General features: G+C 33.8%; 1 protein-coding gene across 1 annotated transcript in view; it reads left to right on the top strand.

Moving 5' to 3' along the window:
* LOC114326611 (venom allergen 3) overlaps positions 1 to 22,274 on the top strand; it is a 54,123-nt gene extending 31,849 nt beyond the window's left edge. The window contains exons 3-5 of the mRNA XM_050662655.1: positions 5,371 to 5,452; positions 10,000 to 10,150; positions 21,950 to 22,274. Coding sequence (XP_050518612.1) covers positions 5,371 to 5,452; positions 10,000 to 10,150; positions 21,950 to 22,205 — 489 coding nt within the window. The 3' untranslated portion in view covers positions 22,206 to 22,274. The remainder of the gene's footprint in view (positions 1 to 5,370; positions 5,453 to 9,999; positions 10,151 to 21,949) is intronic.
* The last annotated feature ends 3,130 nt before the right edge of the window (positions 22,275 to 25,404 follow it).

Genomic DNA, 25,404 nt, shown 5'->3' with positions numbered 1-25,404 from the left:
GTAAAATGTTTATTTTAAATGTTATGTTTTTATGGGATTAATACTTAACTTGATACCTATTAATAGGTACATAATACTTAAATAATTAGACAGGCGCAGGCGGCAAGAAAATAGTATTACAATTTTGTTTGTTTTACTAGAAATTAGAAATCATTCATTTCCTCTCATAACTGCTGATACAAAACTAACAATTTGCAAGAAATTTGAAGAACATAAACAAAGCATTCTCAGTAAGAGCAAAGTTGTTTGGTTGAAATATGATATCTTTGACCAATAAATTACATTACTACATGGTAAGAATTCTATGCCGCATTGCATATTTTTGTATATTATGTGATATGCAAAACTAACAAACACAGATTAGGATATTATGATGAATTTAAACCACATTTAAAAAATGAATTGTTCTATTTTAGTATTTTACATAAAAGCAGCAGAAAAAGAAGCTAATTTTGGCGCCCCCCAGACAGGGGCGCCCGCCTGCAATGCATCCCTTGCAGGCCCGTTATCGCCGGCCCTGCTGGGAAGATCATGAAAAATGGAAGACCTGGCTGACGAACCGAAAACGACACTAACCGTAGACAACCCTTGAAAGATATAAGGCGTGTAGAAGCCAAGGGATATAAGTGCATTTTTGGTACTTTTGAGAAAATCAAGTTTGAAGTTTAACACCTTTCCTAAATTCTACCGCTTGTTTTTCAAAATAGTTAGTGATTGGCTGGTCTTTTTAACTCTAAAAACTTTTACGTAGTAGTATATTTATATCAGACTGAAAAAAAAACTTAGCATTTTATAAGATATTTTAATTTTAGAATAAGAAACATCACTTATACCCATTGACTTCCAATTAAATACTTGGACTGTACTTGTATCTTTATTCTGTTAAATACAATTTAATTAACAAAACAACGAATTTTTGTAAAAAAGTAAACAATTGCAATATAAAATGTAAAAAGTAGGAAACAGACTAGAAATAAATTGAACTAGTTCTTCCTGAATATTATCCTGAGTACCTTGATCTGGCATTTGTTGTCTTTCCCGTTGTTCGTAAGGCAAATTTCTGTAGAAGTTGTGATGGATGGGAGGCACAAACTGCACTAATTCCATAAGATTAGCATATGTTGCCTGTTTTAATAATGACTTTCTGGTTTCACATGGTAGATTATTTTGTAATATTTGAGGTTTTCCCTGACGATTCGGTTTCATGCTCAAATTTTCGAAAAGAGATTCAGTTTCTACCATGTTCTTAAAAAACAATGTATCAGGATGATCTTTATATATTACATCAGGGGTGGGCAAATAGTTTTAAGCGCGGACCAAAATGAAATTTTCAAAATATCTCCCGGGCCGAAGAACTATACCACAGAATAGGAAATATAGGAAACAATTGTTTCCTATTCTGTGTCTGTGACTATACCCATTATGTACGCTACGCACAAGCTAATGTTCTTGGTAGTTTTTTCAGCCCAAGAAATTTTTTGACAAAAATACTATAAGTATCATTTTAAAACATTTGGATAAGTACATTTGACTGTTAATAATAAATAATAGTAATAATAAATTGTCTGACTTGGGTGTACATGCGAAAAATTTATGCCCAGTAAAATTACAAAATTTTTAATATGGTCCATTATATTAAGCCATAACTAGGATCCAGATAAATAATGAAATTCAGAAATTCGACCAAGAATAGAATAATCAAGAGCAGCCTTTTTGAAGATAAAGAAATTTCTGAGTAACCAAAGATTCAATCTGCAAATCTGATATCGGATGGTAAAATGTTATTTCAAGTAACCCAGCAAACAGACCGACGTGTTAATTACGTGAATTTTGGGTACATTTGTCACCAATATACGTAAATTGTTTACGTGAATTTCACGTGAAAATTTGGTTGGAATGTCACATTGAAAATACGTCTTTAAATTACGTGAATAACTCGTCTTTAATAGACGTGTTATTTACCTTAAATAGCAATAAAATCTTTCGGGAAATTCACGTTGCAAATACGTGTTGATTAACGCATCTTTTAGGAAATGTATATATTAGTATTCACGTGAAAGATACGTCCTCGGTTCACGTAAATAATTCGACTTTAATTAACTTATGAATCACGTAATTATTATCCATATGATATAAATAAAACAAGCATATAAAGTATTAACAATGTATTTATTTAGTAGAATTTAGAGACTTTAAAACATTTGTCCTGTATAATTATTATATAATGAACCAAAAAATACCGACCTAAAGACACATTAAAAAATTTGCCAACACAAAACACAACACAGGTCACTTTTTATTTCGAGGAGGACACTTCGACTCTTTCTTGTTTTTTCTAATTGCATCATGGCACTTCAACCCTCGAGCAGTGAGGTAAACGTTAATACGAAAGACATTATACTATAAATAAACCCGCCTAAAATAAAACGAGGGAAATAAAGCTCTTCACGTTTCACTTTTTGTTGTGAGACGCCAGAGAAGCTAATGTTAGAGGTAATGATCATCGATTATAAAAATCGATTATTTTTAAATTATAGTTAAACTATTCTACTTACCTTAAATTAGTATTACGAATTTTCTTTTTGTTTTTCTTCTACTATTGACTAATTGGTCTTACTAAAAATCTATTTCAATACCAGAATAATATAAAAAAATAATCCTATCGAAACGTATCTATTATTCGATAAATCGATTAATTTAGTTTTCGAACCAACTATGTTAGTCACGTGATGGTATTTAAAGGAGGAGAAAGGTTTGGTAGTACTTCATCACCGCGCGCGATTTGAAAATAAGACTCAACATTATTTTAGCTCCTGGGATATTTTTAAAGAAAAAAATAGCTTCAAATCAAGGTTGGATTGAAATAGTTATGCTAAATGATCTTAAAAGCGAAATCATAAACTTTTTGTTTAAATATTGGTATTATTTACATTACTTTTACGTGAAGTACTTCTAATTTTTCGACGTCCATAAAATACAATGAGTAAAATTCAAGCGATACGTATTTAACCAACAGCGTTGTAAAATTTTTGTTTCCAAAATATTTCTCAAAATTTAACCAAAGGAAGTTATTTCTGTTTCGTGATTATTACGTGAAATAAACGTACCTTTGCGATGTAACCAAAATTCACAAATATTATAAAAAAACATGTACTATATTCGTAATGTCAAACATGTATAAAGAAAGCACAAATATATAGGTGAATGATTTGGCACTGAAATACGTTTTTTTCCCGTCATAAATCACCGAGTTACGTATTCGTTGAAATTTGGCGTAAATTTAACGTAATTATCACGTAATTGGGCTCAAGTCTGTTTGCTGGGAACCATCATAGACGAAATTTAAACAACTGAGACAACTGATCTTGTATGGTCATGTAGAAAGAATGGACGATGACAGGCTGCCAAAACAAATTTTAATATGGACGCCAAGGGAATGAAGGAAGAGAGGAAGGCCGAAACAATCATGGCGAATGGAACGACCGACGAAGCTGGAAACTGGGAACCGGAAGGCGGAGAACGCCATGAAAAACCGGGATAATAATAAAAATGTTATATCTACTCTATTCTTCTTTATTGGATTGTTCTTCTTTCTTCTTGCAGTACCGTCTTCTATCGGAGGTTTGGCTACCGTCACAGCAATCCTAACTTTGTTGGTTGCAGCTCTGAACAATTGTATTGAACTGCACCCGTGCCACCCCCTTAAATTTTGCAACCAGGAAATCCTCCTACGTTCCACGTTTCTCCTTTTCGAGATTTTTCTTTGGATTATGAGCCTTAGTGGGGAGTACTTTTCGCCTCTCATTATGTGGCCTAGATATTCCAGTTTTCTCGTTTGTTTGGTTTTTATGACTTCGCATTCCTTCCCCATTTTCAGCAAAATATTGGATTATTAATGCTGACTTAATGAAAAATCTGGAAGCTTTTGAGATGTAGCTTTTTAGGAGAATTTTGAAAAATGGACCGATCATATTACGAACGAAATGGTGTTACACAGAATGGGGAAGGACTAGAGAACTTTTGACCTTTATTAAAAGGAGAAAGACAGCAAGGAGAAAGGGCACATACTTAGATGTGATAAGTACGTTGTTGTAAGTTGTGGCAGTAGCTTATTATGAAGGGTAAACTCGAAGGAAAAAGGGTCTTGGTAGACGACAAATGACGTGGCCGAAAAATATTCGCTTCTGGACCGGGTTAAACACACAGACAATTTTAAGAAAAGCAGAAGATAGAGATTCATTATTTATATGAAAACTACGAACACCAATACTGTTGATTTCAACAAAATCGCCTTAAAGAGATAAAGAGCGTAGGCGCAAAATTTCGGACCAATGCTTTTTAAATGCATCCAGTTTTTTTAATCCTGAGAAAACTAATAAAATATTCTTGAAAAATTTAAACGCAGAATGAAAGATTACATTATTACCAAGGACCGAAAGTTCCTTAGAATAAACAAAAAGTTTCTTTTGAATGAGATATTTGAAATTAAAAATCACACTTAAGTTTCTCTTTTTTTCACCCCTGTGACTTATTAAAATAAACATTATAGAAGTTTTCAGGGACTTTTCGGCCATCTGTAAAAATGTAATGTTTCATTCTGCGTTTAAATGTTTCAAAAATACTCTCAGGATTTGAAAAAGAATGAATGCATTTAAAAGCATTTGCCCGAGATTTTGCGCGTACGCTCTTAAAAAAATTGCTTGCGGGATTTCTAAACGGGCCGGATAAAGTAAGCAAAAGGGCCGCAACCGGCCCGCGGGCCGGCTTTTGCCCACCCCTGTATTACATATTATGTATTAATCAACGTAAGATTTTTGGTTTTTATGTTTGTTTACTCTTATATTGGCTATGGACACGTGTGCTTGATTGTACAGTAATTTACATCCACGTCTAAAATGTAACTAACTTCGCAAAAATATAATTATGTACTAAAATTACTAGACAGGTTTAGACAATAGATTTAGTTTAGAATTACTAGACAATTACTACTAACAACTATTAACGAGTTGGTTGCCAAACAATATAACTAACACTTGTTTGGAAGCCAAGGGATATAAGCGTACTCATACCCAATGGCTGCCAAATGATAAACAAACTATTTTCAGGATATAAGTGAAATATCCATAGATGTCACTACTGGTTAAATTCACTTGTATTCTTTATCCACAACATTAAAATGGGTATAGACTATATATTACTGTACTTATCTCCAACTTAACCAAAATTGAACTTATACCCCTTGGCTTTTAGACGCCTCTATATAATATCTTTGATTTTCGGGGTCGTATTTTTAAAGTACTTATGACATATCTCTATAATGTTAATATATAAGCCAAAAAACATCTAGTACATGAAAAATATATTTTTCAGTGTTATAGTAAAGAATTGGAAACTATTGCCCAATGTCACACCAACAACTGCACCTTTGCTCATGATGCATGTAGAAGAACAGGTAAGGCACACTTATAAGTAATTATCTCATTTTCCCTCATTAGAGGTCGCTAATGGCTTATTTTGATATATTATTTTACTATAATTGTCAACAAGCCGGTGTGTTTCGACCCAGACCAGTCTGCTCACAAGTCTTCCTGATAAAAGATAAACCTTGAAACACGTCTAATAGAATGGTGACAGAGTTTTTGAAACCAAACTTTTAACGTCAGAATGTGATGGTGTATAATTTCAGAGCTGATATTCAATCTGCCCTTAGAGCAAGTTTTTGAAGAGGCTCTAAAAATATTGATGAAGGCATCTCAATAAATGGAGTCAAGCTCAGTAACCTGCGGTATGCAGATGTTACAATAGTGTCTTCCAATACCATAGAGGGGCTGCAAAACTTAATGAACAAAATAACGGAAACAAGTAGAACATATGGACTGGATATAAACACCAACAAAACCAAGCTAATGATCAGCAAGGAAAAGAGCCTTAAGAAGAGCAAATACTGTGAGAGAATTGCTTAACTTGGTCAAGGCACGAAAAATTGAATACCTGGGTCATAACTTGAGAGGGAAAAAATACGCAATCCCTTAACTAATCATCCAAGAAGAGATTGAGGTCAAGACAGAAGTAGGTCGCAAACAAATGTCATGGCTACAGAATATAAAGGACTGGACAAGAATAAACAACACCGTCCAGCTTTTTCATGCTGCAAAAGACAGGCATCTGACCTCAAGATAATTCGCCACTGCACTATAGGTGCACGACTACACCATAAGAAGAAGAAGGAAGACAAATAAACAAAGTTTGGGTCAAATTGAAAATATGCACCAACAGGAAATGCAAACAAAGAAGATAAAAAACCAACAAAATCCAGGACTATGGTTTGAAAAGTCTTGAGAGTACAACGTCCATATAATATTTATTGGCTTTAAAAGCAAATTCGATACGATATGGAGAGACAAGGTGATGAGAGCGTCAAAGGAAGTACAAATAGATAATAAACTAAAGAAAGTGACAAATTACTACTACATTGTTTGATTTGCTTGTCTGGATAATGATCAGAAGAAATGCGTTCAATGTGCTTCCCCGTTTAGGATTTTGTCCTCTTCAGGGTTTGTGGTGAATGTTTAGAGTTGGCAGCAAAAGCAAACAGTCCGAAAAACGCACTGGGGTAAGCGCCGTGTCCTGGTGTTCTTGGATCCTTGGTTATGCCGGACGGTGGTGTCCAGAAGGCTAAGAAGTCAACAGAGAAGAAAGTTTGATGGATTGTTGTTGGTTCCATAGACATTTACGTGTACTGTCCGTGCTTTGCTCTCGACCAGTCTCCCTAGAAACCATTGTACAACGACAGGCGAACCTGCGTCCCTCGTCGGCGGTGAGCGTTCGAGTGGAGAAAATAGTTGCGGCTATTTTCTTGGGACGAACAGGTATAATTGTGCAATGAAGTTGGGAAACCGCAAAAAACCAACTTCTCCCTGTTCGGGGTAGGGAAGAGGAAATGTTAGAGGTGGGTACGGTAGGCTAACGGGGTAGCCTCAAGGATGTTTTCGTACTCCACCGGGAGTTCGTCAATGCATGTTTGCATTAGAGCGGACGGTACATGAATCTTTTTGCGTTTGGGCTTTCGGTGGAGTACGTGGCCGGAAGATGAACAGGAACATTTGAGAGATTCTTGGGTGTCGGAAGGGGGGCCGTTGATTACTTTGATTGTGAAGTTCCTGTTCAGAGAGTTTATTCTCTCGGTGATTTTGGGGATGTTCGAGATGTTATGGATTTCGTTTGAGGGATATCGCCAGTGCTCATAGTTACATCTACGCAAGACTCTGCGCTCTGTCCTCAACAACCTCTCTTGTTTTTGTGTCAGTGACAAATGGCACTGGAAGAAATAAATATTTGAGATTTTAAGAAAAATTAACGGAGTAGTTTAACACAGACCAAAGTGAAGACCTATCTCCATAAAACATGTACAATTTTAGACTTGGTTCTCCCATATCCTCTGTATTGTTCCAAACTTTGTATGGTATGTTTAACAGTAAATGGTTTGAGTTCAATTAGTTACCACTATAAACATCCTGGATTAACCGATAATAGTATAAAAGACCCGGTTTTAGGTAAAATTTATTTCAGGCTTTATTATGGGAGTACCGTCTAGTCAGTGTTAATTGCAAAAGACCAACTCTGTCTACCTCGGTGGCTTATCGCTCCGGGTGGGTCTTAACAATGGGCCAGGTCAGATAAATTTAATAATATTTACGACCGCACTAATTGAACTCAACCATTTACCGTTGAACAAACCATACTCAAGCCTTTCTGAGCGATAATGCTTTAAATGTCAAAGAATAATAATAACAAAAATAAAAAACCGCTAATCCACTAATTGATGTGGCGATACCTAACAACAATAATCTACGTAGTAAATTTACTGAAAAGATCGCCAAGTACAGAGATCTGGAAATTAAAATACGAAGACAATGGATAATGCAAAGTACCCAGACGATACCTATTATTATGTCTACCACTGGAGTCGTTCCGAAGAACCTCCTCGAAAGCATAAAAAAGCTGGGGCTAAATGAACATCTTTACAAGACCAAAAAAAGCTGTACTACTCGCAACGGCCAGATGTGTACGAAAATTTTTGGGAGATACACCTGCATACCAAGTCACCTAGAGGGCTCGATAACACGGAAAGAGTCCCACCAGAGCTCAATATTTTTGATACCGTAGGTATCTGGGATGAGTCAATTTTCCCCTTAGAGGGAGTGTGAGCCGTATGGCTAAATCTGATAAAAACCGCTAAACGCCGTAAAAATGAGTGGCGCATACAGTATTGCAGCTACAAAAGATCTGATATGTATTTTCATTTTGATGCAAAACAAAATTTTAGTTTTATTTTAAACGATTTTTCCATAATATTTGCTAAATTTGAAGTAAACGCACCACAAAAGAGTAACTTTGATACAGTTTGAATTTTGAAACTCTTTTGTGGCGCTTTTACTTTAAATTTAGCAAATATTATGGAAAAATCGTTTAAAATAAAACTAAAATTTTATTTTGCATCAAAATGAAAATACATTTTCGCGCCACGTAATATTCATAACAGATCTTTTCTAGCTGAAATATTGTATGCGCCACTCATTTTTACGGCGTTTAGCGGTTTTTTATTCTTGTATCAGGAGTTTTTCAAAGTTTTTTATTTATAAATTAAATGTATGAAGTTGAATGCAATTATTTTCGATTACACGTTAAGCTTTATAAATGGTCGCTATTGTCGCATTATCTCCCAAATGATCTAGTGTCCATCGAATGCACACTAGTTTTTTTTCTATTCGAAATATATTGAAAAAAAAAAATATTGGGATGGCCGGTTAATGGACTTGGATTGCCCGTTGCCAGATCAAATTTAGCGTCGTAACCACTACAACTACATAAACCATTTCGGGAATAATCGTTAATTTTATTATACTTTTGTAGCTTAATAACTTCTAAACGGCTTAACCGATTTTGATCGCTAAACATGAGTTTGAAACGTATTGACAAGTAATATCTGATGCATCTAAGGTCAAGTATGATAACTGAAGCTATTACAGGAATTATTGAGCTTGAAAAACCGTTTTTCTCATAGGAAGTAGATTTGATCATACTTATGAAGCCTATAACTTAAAAATTCGAATTTTCCCGGATATGAGGTATACACCGTCAAATTGGTCTAAAATCCTTCTACAAAGGCTCAGTTATTGGCGCAATTCGTAGGTTGAAATTTTGAGTAATTGTCGAAAAATCAAAATTTTCAAAGTTTAGTTTTTCAGTTTTTCGGCGATACTGAGCCGTATGTATGTCTGATCCTGACGGCTTAAACACCATTTGAAAGCTTAACTCAACACTATCGATTTGGTGTATTTGCGGTTCTCCTGTCTCTTCTTGAACCGAAGATATATACCCCCAAAAATATACCGTTTTGTACCTACCAAGTCCTATAGCTGGCTTATGGGTGGTCAAAAGTCACAAACTACACCGGTTCTGAATCAGCCCTGACCCCCTCTTCAAACACAGAAAAAAAATTCAGATCGGTTTAACTTTTCCAGTCACAGACATACATACATATTATACATATGTATGTATTGTACATAATCACAAACATTTTCCCTTTTTTAAATAGAAACTGAGTCATATTTCTGAGCTCGGTAACTTTTGAATGGTATAACCGATTTTTAAAATTAGACATGCGTTGGAAAGGTAATGATCAGTACTATTAGAAGCCGTAAAGGTAGGACTTAAATTTTTGAAGTTTTTGGGAGTTTTGGTAACGAGAACGAAAAACAGGCCCTAAATAGGAAGGGCCGTAAAATCCACACCCTTGGACCAAAATGGATGGTTGACATATGAATGGGTGAGTCTTTTCCTGAGCTTTAAGATGGGAGTTGGCACAATTTTCAATTCCGTCAGATTTAGAAAATCGAAAATTTCGTGTATAATGTCGCGTGTAGGGGGGTGTAGGTGTGCGCCACTGGCGAGAACTGCCGTTCTCTGGTAAAACATAATATATTTTCTTGTCTGTAGCTCCATATAGCTGGGTGGGACAAAACATTGCCTACAGATCATATTATGGTTCCGTCGGAGACCAGAAGACTGCAACCAATGCCAGTATCTACGCCTGGTATAATGAAGTAAAAGATTTCAATAACACTTGGGTCGCTTCTTATGGAAACTAGTAAGTAGAGAAATATGCAGGGTGATCAACTTCTGTGACAAAGTCCAATATATCTGTTATTATAAAATATATGAAAAAAAGTTGTTAATAAAAGTTATAGACACCTTTAATGTACACATTTTAAAATTAGTGAGAAATATACAGGGTCCTCCATAACACGGTGCCAAACCAAAGTTATGTTTTTTTAAATGGAACACCCTGTATTTTATTTAAAATCGGGTTTCTCTACATTTTTCTGATTAAAAAGATATAACACTTGTCTAGGGTTATACTGAGTGTTTCAAAGTTATTAGCACTTTTATCAAAAAATCATCTGATTTGATCGCCCTCTGTGATTCTAACAGTATAATATAAACTTATTTTTTTACTGCTGTTGACTGTCAATATTAAAGTAGTTTTGCAACAACGTACAATTTTTTATCACTACACAAATTGTATACAGGGTAAGTCAAAATGCAAATAAAAGATTTTCTTCATATTTTTAAATTGAACACCCTGTATTTTATATTACCATCGAAAAGTTCTTTCATTATACTTGCATATCTTTTAAATATTCCCTATACCTAAAGTTATTACTTTTCGAGATATTTTAGTTTAATTGTTGATAACTCATAGATACGTTTATTACAGTAAATTAATTACCCTTAATATTAGAAACCTCCAATGAGTTTGTTAATGATAATTAAAATTAGATTGCATTTCATTTTTTCTCCAAGTTTATGGTAAATTCTATACAATAACGACAATTTTATATTTACTAACAAAATGATATCTATTAATTTTCCGCGAAGAAATGGGAACTATAAATTTTATATTTATAAGATTTTATAAGATTTTAATTATCTGTACGTTATTATTTTTGTTATTGATTATAATTGTTTGCCATATTGTTATACTTGTTACCTAACAATGAATTTTAGTCGTGAAGAAATGACAGATATGATATGGATTTTAGGAGAGTGTTTCAAAAACTCATTAGTTGCCACAAGAATTTATAAGGAACGCTGCCCATAGCGTCAACAACCAAATAAGAGAGCATTTGACTGACAACTTATTAGACAGGTTTAATCGTACTGGTTCTGTTTATGAAGCAAAGGAAAAAACAAAAATGATTATTACGGATGAAAATGAATTACAGTGGAACCCCGATAAGTCGGCCTCCGGTAACCCGGAAGTCCGGATAACTCGGACCAATTTTCATCATACAAAACAAACATTATTTCCCTTTGACTGAGTTTTTTACCAAGAAATAAACAATACTGTATACAACTGTACGCAATTTAGATGTACTGTGCATATGTAAGTGTTTTTGCAATTATTATAATGTGTATTTGTTTATTATTTATATGTATTTTATTAATTTTTACCATATTCTCCGGCTAACCCGGATTTTCGATAACCCGGGTCAGCCACGGTTCCGATTAATCCGACTTAGCGAGGTTCCACTGTAAATGTTTTACTGCATGTAGCAGAAAATCCTCATACAAGTATTCAAAATATTACAAGAGAGCAAGTTATTAGTTATGGATATATCCAAAACATACTCAAGAAAAACAACATGCACCCATATCATATATACAATTACATCAGGAACTTGTTGGGGATGATTTCGAACGAAGAGTATAATTTTGTCAATGGTCACAACAACAAATAGTTATACAGAGAGATTTTTTTGAGTTTGTTCTTTTTTGTAGACGAGGCAACATTCCACAAAAATGGTAGTGTAAACAGACACAATTTTCATTATTATTCCACAACCAATACGTACTGTGCTCAGACACATAGTCAAACGAGATGGTCCTTAAATGTTTGGGGTGGAATCATAGACAATTACGTTATAGGTCCTTTTTTCTTTGAGGAATCGGCAAATGGTGAGGTTTATTTAAATTTTCTAGTGAATCATTTACCTATTCTACTTGAAAATATACCATTAAACATCCGCCAACATATGTGGTACCGTCACGACGGAGCCCCTGCTCACCACAACGCACTTGCCAACGGTGAACTCGATGAACTATTTCCTGAAAGATGGATAGGAAGAGATAGGCCAGTTCACTGGCCACCCAGATCACCAGAATTAAACGAAGTTGACTTCTTTTTCTGGGGTTATATTAAAGACGTAGTGTATAGGACACCTCCAACAATAGTTGACGATATGAATATAAGGATTCAAAACGCCTTTGAAAGTGTCACACAACAAATGCTTACAAACATCATTAGGTCTTTCGAAACTCGTCTCCAGGCTTGTTTAGACTTTATGGGAGGTCATTTTGAACACCTTTTATAACATAAGAAGTACGTTGAACATTTTTTTATTTAATTTAGGTTTTTTAACAAATTTTAATAAATTAAAGTATTGTTATTAATAACCTGTTGTTATCAACAATAAAACTAAAATATCTCGAAAACTAATAACTTTCGGTATAGGGAATATTTAAAAGATATGTAAGTATCGTGATAGAACTTTTCGATAATAATATAAAATACAGGGTGTTCCATTTAAAATTATGAAGAAAATCTTGTTTTGTCAAAAATTTACATTTTGACTTACCCTGTATACAATTAGTGTAGTTATAAAAGAATTGTATATTGTTACAAAACTAGTTTAATATTGACAGTCAAAAGCATTAAAAAAATAAGTTTATATTACACCGTTAGAACAGGTTTGTATAAGAATACACCGTTAGAATAAGTTTGCATTACATCGTTATACAGGGCGATCAAATCAGTATGATTTTTTAATAAAAGTGCTCGTAACTTTGAAACACTCAGTATAACCCTAGACAAGTGTTATAACTCTAGAATCAGAAAAATGTAGAGAAACCAGATTTTAAATAAAATACAGGGTGTTCCGTTTAAAAAAACCTAACTTTGGTTTGGCATCGTGTTATGGAGGACCCTGTATATTTCTCACTAATTTTAAAATGTGTATATTAAAGGTGTCTATAACTTTTATTAACAACTTTTTTTCATATGTTGTATAATAACAGGTATATTGGACTTTGTCACAGAAGTTGATCACCCTGTATGCAGGGTGTTTCAGAAAAATGAACACCGTCTTCAGGACAGGTAAAAAAGTGAAAAATAATTGGGGTTTGCTTAGTAAAAAATTCTTTGTAACGCCATCTGTTTACAAGATACAGGGCGTTTACAAGAACAAAACATTTTACACATTTTTTACGATTTTGCCGAATCTACCGGCAACATTGTAATGCAATTTAGTGATTTTAAGAGGTAGTGATTGTACATTTTTGAACATATCGCACACCTAGTTCAATAGTGCCACAAGTGCAAAACACAATATTTTCTAGAAATGAGCAAAACGTTCTGTAGTAAATGCGTTATGCCCTGTAAATACTATCTGACAAACGAGTCCTGGCGGATGACCTTGCCCGAAAATACACAGCGATAAATGCACAATACGACAAGGTCACGCGCCACGTCTCGCTTGTTCGATAGTAATTGATTTTGAGAGTGACTGGCTTCAAAATTACAATTTAGGTAGTAAATTATACACTTATTGGCTGGATCTTATTACAATTTATTAAAAATAAAACGTTATTATTGTTTTGATAGTTATGGAGATATTGCATTGTGAAGAAAGTCATTTATAAAACAATACTTAGGAGATACGGCGGCAATATAATGAAAAAATCAATTGATTTTTGCAGTTGTGGCCGTATTGAATTATACCGGTTGTATTGTGGCAGTGTATATTATCGCCACATCTCTCTTGATTTTTGTAGTTGTGGCCGTATTGAACGTATTGAATTATATCGGTTGTATTGTGGCAGTGTATATTATCGCCACATCTCCCAGTTATGGCCGTATTGCATTTTCAAAACCTCCAAAAACTCTACTGTGAAATACCGAAGTAACTTTATACTTATCCAAAACAATATTTTAGTTCAGGCTGTATTGCATTAGATGGGCCATTATATAGGCAATATTTTACAGCCTTAACCCAAAATTCGAATTTTTTGCAGTTGTGGCACAATTGAACTAGGTGTGCGATATATTTGGATATATATTTGAATATATAGTTGGATATTTGAATATATATTCATCATTGGCGCACATAAGAGTACTGGTCACCTTTATTTAAAGAAAAAAATACACCACTTAGATATTTCAAATTAAAAATAATTTTTGAATATATCGTTCAATTTGTGAAACATCTTCTCTTTTTTTCTTACGACACGCCTTTTTCATGCAAAAAATAAAACCCTTATATTATATTCGAAATAAGTTTCTGCAGGCTGTTTAAAAAAAAAAAGGTAACACCGTCTTTAGTGTACGTAAAAAATTGAAAAATACATGGGGTTTGTTCTTAGTAAGTATGAAAACAAGTAAAGATAGATTTTTGTCAAAAATTGAACGAGGAATTCGAAAATGATTTTTAATTTGAAGTCTCTCAGTGGCGCAGGCCGCCGCTAAAATGTTGGCCGACCGTGTGCAATTTAATATTTGCCACCCCTTCCAACACTTTAGTCGTTTCAACATAAGTACTAGTATTTAAAGAAATGTACAGGAGACCGTAACGCGTGTATGAATAATAATTGCTCTGATCTTGACGTTTCTTTTTGACCTGGATCCCGCTTTCCTAAAAAAGTTATTATTATGTCAATAATAATATACAGAAATGCAATCTTGAACTAATACCTACATGTGTAAGTTTTGTTTACAAGACTAGGTACTTACAACATTCGGCTTGCTTAATTGTTTACTAATATATTTAAATATATAGGCCAGGATCCCGCGTACCAAAAAAAAGTTGATTAATAGCAAGCTGCAAATTTGTTAATAGCCCAACGGTGTCTAGTCGGACAAACTTTGATGTATGGGAACACTGGAACAGGAGAAGTTTTAATTGTGGAACAGGTTAAAAATTTGGAACATCAGATTACGAAAACGTTTCATGTATTTTGTCGACATAACTTCCAATGATTTGTTACCATTTCATTAAACTCTCATGCAAAAATCAGACTGGTGTTTATCACCAACTGAGCATTTTAATGAGTGGAACAGGAAGAACATGTTAAATGACAGGAATCATGTTGGTTAGTAATAGCAGTCTGATTTTTGCATGAGAGTTTAATGAAAGGGTAACAAATCAATTGGATGTTCTGTCCGGCAAAATACATGAGACGTTTTCGTAATCTGACGTTCCAAATGTTTAAACTGTTCCACAATTAAAACTTCCCCTGTTCCAGTGTTCGCGTATATCAAAGTTTGCCCGACTAGACACCGTTAAGCTATTAACAAATTTTCAGCTTGCTATTTATCAACTTTTTTTGGTACTCGGGATCCAGGCCCATTTGAAATACAGTAGTGTGCAAAAGAAACGGTCACACTACTATATATTACAAACAAAATCGTTTATCAAAAGCGTATCTAAAATCATCAAATAATTCTCAACTTATACTGAACTATAACTCATCTATAACCATACATAAGCATAAAGGAACAAACTCGAGTAATAAAAAAGACTTTTTTATTACTCAATGAGAGAAACTTAACAAGCACTTATCTAAATTCTCGGAAAGTATCCTATTGTCGTATCCTACTCCCTTAACAAATCATAAAATGTTCAGAATTTGAAAAAATCGCATATGGACCAAGTAGATCAAAATATCTTAAAGTCCGAAAGCCGCCAGCCACTTTGAATTCAAAAGCATTCCCGTAACTACTTTATGACTACAGCTGCAAAAGGGCAGTTCATATAATAAATAACATTTTCTGGCATTTGTGTCTAGATTGTTTGGAATATTAGAGTTTATAGAAATATCTCAATCATTACTATTTAATTTTTTGAATTTATTTTCGTTTTAAAAAAAGTATTATCATCAGAGGGGCCTGCTTTTGGCCGCCCCTATAATCCGCCGCCCGTGTGCGATGCACACATGGTAGCGGCGGCCCTGCAGTGGCGTACTATTTTTCTTAAACAATTCAGATCATTACCCGTATACGCATCAATGATGAATATAAAATTCCTTATTGTACGTCAAAAAATTCACAATAACTACTTCAAAATCCACCAAATTTCATTACAATGTTGCCAGTAGTTTCGGCAAAATCGTAAAAATGTGTAAATTTTTTTTTCTTCAACGCTCTGTATCTTGAAAACGGATGGCGTTTCAAAAATTTCTTAATAAGCAAACCCCAATTATTTTTCAATTTTTTACGTATTTTAGAGAAGCTATTACCTTTTTCTGAAACACCATGTATTTAGTCTATAAAGACAATTTATTATTTTAACATTGCTTTATTGTTTATCAAAACTTGAAAATATCTCACTTTTGTTGAATGTTTTTCCTTTGTTTGTTTTGGGCATGTTTTTAAAAATATTATTAAAATTTTTGAGTAATTATTTGTATATTATATTCTTAGATTTGTCACTTTATTGTGTTGACTTTTGTGAAAATGCTGAAACAGTTTTATTCCAAAGAGTCATTTTTTAACGATATAGATAGATATGTCATTTGCTACCCTCTCGGCAACCCCCTCGCTTCTAGTACAAATATTTAACAAACCCTGTGGTTGATCGTTCGATAAAGAGTAACTTTACTGACTTGGTACATAAATAACTATTATTTAGCTTAAATGCCTCGACAACTAAGGTCATTGGCATAATAAAATTGTTATTGAGACAATTAAACTTACTGATGCAGCAGGTACTAATACTTCTTCTTCTCGTTGTCCTTATGCCCTAAAAGAGCGTCGGACTTTGGTAACACCTATCCATCTTTTACCCATTTCTTCCACGCCTTCCGGTCTCGTGCCATTTCCTTCAGCTGTTGCACTGTTTTCCCTCTCTTTGTCCCGATTTCCTTGATCTGCTCCATCCAACCCTTTCTAGGTCTGCCCCTTCTTCTTTTCCCCTGTCTTTTGGCATCTGTCACCTTCTTTACTATTCTGTTTTCGTTCATCCTAGTTATATGTCCAAACCAATTCATTTTTCTTTTTTCAATTTTTTTCTCTATTGGTTCCTGACTTAGCACGTTTCTGATGTTTTCGTTCCTTTCCCTGTCCATCTTCGTCTTTCCAGCTATTTTTCTCAGCTGCTTCATTTCTGCTGCATTCATGGCACTTTCATGTCTTTTATTTGTGACCCATGTCTCGCTTGCATATAGTAGAGTTGGTACTGTGATTGTATTATATACATGTATTTTTGTTTTCTGGCTGATTTCTCGTTTTTCCAGTATGGTATTATTAATCGCGTAATATATTTTCGTAGCTTTCTTTGTCCCATTTGCAATTTCTAGGTCTAGCTTTCCGTCATTTGATATTATCGTGCCCAGGTACTCGTAGGCCGTCATCCTCTCCAATTCTTGTCCTTTACAGAACACTCGTGTTTCGCCTTCAATCTCCTGCTCCTGCTGACCTATTTCATCGTCTTGCATTTGCTGATGTTTATTTCTAATTTCATTTTCTCTATTTCCTCAGTCCATACATCAGTTAGTCGCTGCATCTTTCTCGGGTTGTCTGCTAAGAGAACGACGTCGTCTGCATAAAGTAATCCTTCTATCATAACTGGTGTTAGTTTTATTCCCTTATTCATCCTAAATTCTAGTGATCTGCTACCTCCCATTTGTACTTTTCCCACCACTCTACTGTACGTACTTTTAATTATCTCTAATAGTTTTCTCGTTATTCCCAGCTCCTTCACAGAATTCCACAGTACTTTCCGGTCTACTGAGTCGAACGCTGCTTTAAGGTCTATGGCGGTCATATATATGTTTGTTCCCCGATCATTATTTTTTCTATTATATTTCGCAGTATGCTTATGTTGTCAACTGTTTGCTTTTGGGTAGGAACGCTGTTTGTTCTTCTTCAAGTTTTTCTTCTACCTCTGTTCTTAATCTTCTTTCTATTACTCTCGTATATAGCTTGAATACTACTGATGAGAGGCATATATCTCTATAGTTTCCACAGGTGGTTTCTTCTCCTTTCTTGTGAATTGGGATCAGTAAGTTTTCTTCCCATTCTCTCGGCATTTTGTTTGTTCTCCATGCTTCTCTCATTATTTCCAGCATCCACTTCTTTCCTTCTTTCCCTATCCATTTTATCAATTCGGGATCAATTTTATCTGCTCCGCTCGCTTTTACTATTTTTATTCTACTGATCGCTTCTTCCAATTCTTCTTTACTTATTTCTTCCATTTGGTTTTCGTCCGCTGCTGTCTGTTCTATCGTTCTCTCTGTCTCTATTTCTTCACTTTCCTCGCCCATATATTTTTCTTCATAATATTCTCTCCACACCTCTAGTATCTCTGTTGTATTTGTCTTTAGTTTGTTGTGTTTGTCTTTTACTCCTCTGAGTTCTTTTCTTTTCTTTCCTCTTAGGCTCCTTACTTTATTCCAGAAGCATCTGTTGTTGTCTCTGTAATTTTGGTTTAGTGATTCACCGAACTTCTTCCAACTCTCTTTCTTTCCTTTTCTTACTAGTTTTTTCACTATGTTTCTGTATTTTTGGTATTCTTTTTTATCTTGTTCCTCTCTTGTACTATTGTATTTTTTCCATTCCTTTTTCTTTTTCCTCACTTCTTCCTGTATATCTGCATTCCACCATTCCGTCTTTTTGTTTAATTTTCTGACTGTTACATTTCCGCATATCTCTTCTGCTTTCTTCATTATTACTTCTTTAAATTTTTCCCTACTACTATATCGTTACTAATACAATACAGTTAAAAGCAGTAAAAGCACTTTACAAGAATAACAAAGTAGCTATCAAAACGGGCAATAGAATATACAGTTCATTTAATACGACAAGCGCACTGCTGCAAGGCTGCTCCCTTACCCTATTCAAAATATTCCTGGAAAAAACCCCGAAACCATGGAAGAAGGCAACCAACTCGGCAGCAACAACGACATTCTCAGTTCTAAAAATTATACGAGCCGTTTATCATGCCTCGGAGGGCAAGCCGTTTATCCCCCTTGGCTAGTATACTTCGACACTGGCTACTTGAAACAGTAGTTTACACAAACAAAATTCCTGTCGCATCCCAAAAAACTGATGCTAAAACCTTCTTGGCAGATTTCTGGACACGAACTCGTTCCGTAGTTGAAGAGCCAGGTTCATACAACTCTTTAGCCTTTTGTTTTGATTTATAATCATGGTGATAGACCCAAGTCTCATCCATAGTGATAAATCATTGCTCAAAATCCACTGTATCCTTTCAAAAACGCTCTAATGTCCAGTAGACCAGTAAGGATCTGCGAAAAAACGTCTATTTTTGGATGTGAGAGGTGGCATTCGGATTTTTGCAGATAAAGTTAGGTGACAGCTTCAATAATAATAATTGACTTATGCTCCTTCTCAAATATGCCCGGAACATTAATAAAAAAATTAAAATATTTAAAAATTTCGAAAAACATCGATTTTTTTCTGCTTTCTTTGCTTATAACTTTAAAACGATTCGTTTTGGAACAAAGTCGTAGAGAAATAAAATAAAGATACAGTAGAGCGTCGATTATCCGAACTAATTGGGGGACATGGGCGTTCGAAAAACCGATTTGTTCGGATAATCGAACTATATTGAGATTGTCATACATATTTATCCACAAGTGAATGAAAACCATATTTATATAACTATATTTGTTTATACCTTGATAATGACAAATAGCAATTAAACAAAAAAGTGCAGTCTTTGCGACAACATATTTTTGGATACAAAATTGAAGATATTTTAAGCGTTAATTACTAACGCTTGCTCAGTACTCGAGTGCGGGGCGCAGGAGTCGGGAGTTCGGATAACCGGTCGTTCGGTTGATCGACGTTCGGATAATCGACGCTCTACTGTAATTGAATTTTGTATGATATACGACTGGTAAAAAATGTCTTAAGGTATTACCTTTTTTGCAATATAGCAATAAATACAAAATAAGGGGGCAAAATAAGTCTGTTGTTATTCAATATTTTTTAACCACTTTGGTGGCACTTAGAACCTTAGTAATTCGCTTAGGAAATTCTTTGTAACATACTTAAATCGTGTACCAAATTTCATTAAAATCGACCTAATAAATTTTGCATAAAAAATTTGCAATCTAAATGTTTTTAAAAAAGTTCAAATTTTTTAAAATCTTTCTGAACAAAAAGTAGACCATTTAGAAGTTGGCTAATTTTTTTACATATAAAGAGGTGTTCTACCTATCTAATACACTTTACATAATTAAAATCGGATTATTTAAGGGGCCCCAGCAATGTTTTAAATTTATAAACAATTTTTTGGCTTATAAACAAATATAGCTTTGTTTAATAATAAAAAAATTAATTTTTAGCAATGGAAATAATTGTTGTTTGTTGTTTGTTTGGGTTTATATGACTGCGGACACTAAATCCATTCGCCAATGGAAATAATTAAAACCGGTATAATTTGACTTAAACTTTTAAATTCTGTCAGCAGAATTGCTATTTTATTTTTTAATCAAACGTTATTCGCGTTCAAAAATTGCAATTTCTCGATTTTTTGAAAGTTCCACCGCGTTTATCTCAAAAACTATGCATCCTACGAAAAAACTTGTAAGAACATTTTTTGCTTAGAATTGCCCAAGAAATACAAAAAATGTTTTATTTTGCGAAAAATCGATTTTATGTAATTCCTCAAGTTATTTGTTTATAACAATCTTATCGACATCCGGATCAACTGTTACGCAAAAAATTCGTGTTCTACGGGTCAAAATACATAAAAAAACTTAGGTAAGTCAATCTAAATAAAGCGTAGCACCCCCTCCTGGCCACAGCACTAATTTTTTATAAGCCAAAAAATTGTTTATAACTTTAAAATATTGCTGAGGCTGCTTAAATAACCCGATTTCAATTCTGTAAAGTGCATTAGATAGGTGGAGTACTTCTTTATATTTGAAAAAATTGAAAAATCTTTGTATGTTCTAATTTTTGTTGTGCAAGATTCTAAAAAATTTTAATTTTTTAAAAAAAGTTTAGATTGCAAAATTATTATGCAAAATCTAGTAAGTCAGTTTTAATGAAATTTGGTGTACGGTTTTAGCACATTACAAAAATTTTCTAAGCGAATTAGGAAGGTTCTAAGTGTAACGTAAGTGATGAAAAATCATTGAATAAGGACAGGCTTGTTTTGCTCCCGTATTTTATATTTATTGCTATTTCGCATCTGATATAAAATTTAATTATCTTTGTTTTATTTCTATAGGACTTTGTTCTAAAATGAATAGTTTTTAAGTTATAAGCAAAAAAAGTAGAAAAAAAAACGAAATTTTTTGAAATTTTTAAATATTTTATTTTTTTTATTAATGTTCCGGGCATATTTGAGAAGGAGCATAAATCAATTATTATTAACGAAGTTATCACCTAACTTTATCCGCAAAAATCTGAATGCCACCTCTCACATCCACCTAAAAACAGATCCTTACTGGTCTACGGTTGCACCAACAAATAAACGATTGATTTTTTGATTTGGATTGCCCGTTTATTTTAAAATATAACAATTGTCAAAAATCTGTCAATTAAAAACAGAAATTTTAACGATTCTCCCGAAAAATATTAAAGTTTTTACCATCAAATATAATAACACTTTTCTTTTCTTTCGAAAAAGGTTAAAATTTAATATTTTTTGGGAGAATCGTTAAGATTTCTGTTTTTAATTTGACAGTTTTTTGACAATAAAAGCTACTGTTAAGAGAGTTGACGGTAGAGAAATTAAACATGCTGTAATTTTGATCCGATTCACCTGAACTATTCAGAGAATATTGCTGAAGTTATGTTATTTCATCTAAAATAATAAAAAAATCGAAAGTCTTAAAATGTTTAAACATTTTTCAGTCCCACAACCAAAGTAGTTGGACACTATACTCAATTCGTTTGGGCCAAAACCATCAAAGTAGGATGCGGTATGACTTTTTACACTGACGCTTCCAACTGGAACTACTGGCTGATAGGTTGCAACTATGCGTTTGGAGGAAATATCCTAGGACAATCTGTTTATCAAGTTGGTCCTCCTGCTTCGGCATGTGGATCGTTAGGCGTTAATCCCAACTATCCAGCTCTATGTGGGCCCGACAACATCTTGGATTCCTAATCGTTTTATTGTAATATAAATTATTATAAGGTATAATAAATAATATTCAAATACACTCATCTTTATTTATTTGTTTATTTATTTATTTACGGACCTTACGCACTTCTTCTTCTTATACAATCCATTAATGGATGTTCGCGATCACGTTTGACCATTTTCTCTATCCCTTGCAGTATGTATTAGGTCTCCTATGTTTCTTAGTCCTGTCCATTGTTTGACATTACGGAGCCATGACATTTTCTTCCTGCCCACTCCCCTTCTTCCTTCGATCTTTCCTTCAATTAAGGTTTGCAGAAACTGGTATTTTTCGTTTCTAATTAGGTGCCTCAGGTATGCCGTTTTTCTATGTTTAATTGTGCATAGCAGTTGTCGGAAGCAGACGAATTTCATGGCTGAAGAACCTGAGAGAATGGTTTGGATGCAGCTCAAAACAACTATTTAGAATGTACTGCATTACAGAACAATCCTATTTTTTCAAAGAAATTAAATACAGTAGACAAAACCTTAGACTACTTTGCTCTCTCCATAAAACTGATGTCATAATACCCACATACAACGAAAACAACATAATCAACAACAATATCCTGAAATTTATTTTGAACTGCTACAGTGATGCAACAGTTATATACACAGATGCATCTAAATCAAGAGAAGGGACTGGTTGTGCTTATTTTTTACCCTCAGGTTTCGAATTCAAGTACAAACTTCCCAATGAGTTTTTAATTTTTCTGCGGAATCATTGGCCATAAGCGAAGCGTTGAAATATATTAAAAACTCTTATACTAAAAAAACGTTAATTCTTTCAGACTGCCTATCAGTTTTACAGAATATCAAAAATACTTTTTTGCCCAAAACATTTAGTAATCCTTACATATTTTTAATAAAGGATATGTTAAAGCATTTAGAAGACTCTGGCTTCAATATAAAATTTATTTGGGTTAAGGCACATATTGGACTCAAAGATAATGAGTATGTAGACTACTTAGCTAAATCCAGTATAACATCAGGCACTTTATTGTCATATTCTTTATGTGTATCAGATGTTATTACTATTTTTAAAAGAAACCAACTATCGATATGAAAAGATCAATGGAATCTTCACTGCTTAACAAACCCCACAAGATACACCAATTTACAACCAGTGATTCCACAAAGTACCTGGTTTAAGAGTTTTAAAGCTCCACGTAAATATATAACGACTATAAATCGACTACGTTTTGGGCATGCTTGCTATCCAAGTCGTTTATATAAAATAAATGTGATTGAAGACGATAATTGCAAACATTGCGGAAAGCAGGGTGATCTTGATCATATCTTTTTTGAATGTACTAAGTTTCAACAGCATTCAAACTCTCTCTATAAAAATTTAATTAAACTTGATATGTATGCACCATTCAATATCCAGTCTCTGCTGGCTACAGGCTCACAACAAATATACAATATCATTATAAATTTCTTGTCAGATACACGCATGGTCTCATAAGATTTGTACTCGGGCATGATATTTTTTATGATTTAAGTTCAGATTTGCATCCTTTTTTATCATAAATGTTATATCACTTTATCAGAGATCCATTATTGCTTTTATTGTATTATTATTGTATTGTATTATTTATTGTATCACTATATTGTTTCTGTTTAATTTTGTATTAGGGATAGGATTGTACAGTGCTAGTCAAAAGTCCGTACCCCCCCCCCCTCGTATCTTTTGAACGGTTATAGGTACTTATGATAGTCAAATTTGGAGGGAGGAAGTAAACGGACGTAAGCTTCTTAACTAGTTATGACAGGTGACGTAATAGTGACAGATGACGTTACAGAGCCACTGTGACCGATAATTTTAAATAGGACTTTATGGCAAGTGATACCTCGTTTGAAAGGTATTTAAAATACCTATTCAGTCATACTAATTTTTTTGGGTTTAGGTTGATTTCGATTTTGGTGAATAAATTAAATAAATATAATATTTTAGTTTCGAATTTAATTAATAAAAATTCAAATGTCCGCCTATAGATTTTTTGTCAAAAAAGTTGACGTTTTTTAATTCTCTAGTAGTTTTTACGTCAACGTCAACCTGTTTGACAAGTAATCATAGGCGGAATTTTGAATTTTTATTAATTAAATGCGAAACTACAATTTTATATTTACTTCATTTGTACATCAAAATTAGCTTAAACTCAAACAAAATTAGTATGACTGAATAGGTATTTTCAATACCTTTCAAACGAGATATCACTTGCCATAACGTCCCATTTAAAATTATCGGTCACAGTGGCTCTGTAACGTCATCTGTCACTATTACGTCACCTGTCATAACTAGTTAAGAAGCTTACGTCCGTTTATTTGCTCCCTCCAAATTTTACTATTATAGGTATAACCGTTCAAAAGATACGAGGGGGGGTACGGACTTTTGACTAGCACTGTATATTCTTTATTGCAACTGGCTGAATGACTAATGTCTATGCCGTTAAATAAAATAAAAAAAACTATTTAGAGCTACTGCCTCAAAAATTAAAATAGCTATGATGATTGCCAACCTCCGTAGCGGAGATGGAACCTGAAGAAGAAGAAGCAGTTTACCGATGGTGGCTCAGTGAATAAAATTAAGATAGCTATGATGGTAACCAACGTTCTGAAAGCACATGGTAGGTAAGTAAAAGTTGCAGATAAAATACAAATTTGATGATTGTATTTCTACCAGTACAACTTCCAGATTATTAGTTACTGAATATTCCTTTAGTCTTTTTCTTCTCCCTCTCTTCTTATTATTTTCTTCTTTCTTATGGTTATGATATTTGCATTATTTTAATATTTTAGTGATTCGTTTTGAAATATTGTATAACAATTTTATTTCCTGTTAATAAAGTCAACTATGTTTCCGCATAAAGACATTCATTAGCAAACCTGAATCTCAAACGACCATGTTACGCGAAACCAAATTGTAGATGCCCGACATGGGAACAATATCATCGACGTAAGAAGCCTCAGAGGAATAGACGGAGACACAGATCATTACTTAGTCAGAGCAAAAGTCAAATCCAGAATATCTAGCCACAAATACAACAAAAGAACAATGAAACCACAATGGAACATGGAAGAAATGCAGAATACAGAGAAACATAAAAAATATATAGAACAACTTGAACAAACCTTGAACTCTGAAATAGTTTACAATGATATAGAAGAGCTGTGGGAAACG

Source organism: Diabrotica virgifera, chromosome 9, assembly GCF_917563875.1.
Source record: "Diabrotica virgifera virgifera chromosome 9, PGI_DIABVI_V3a".
Lineage (NCBI taxonomy): Eukaryota > Metazoa > Arthropoda > Insecta > Coleoptera > Chrysomelidae > Diabrotica > Diabrotica virgifera.
Note: the sequence above shows the minus strand (reverse complement) of the source record. Positions and strands in the feature narration are given on the sequence as shown.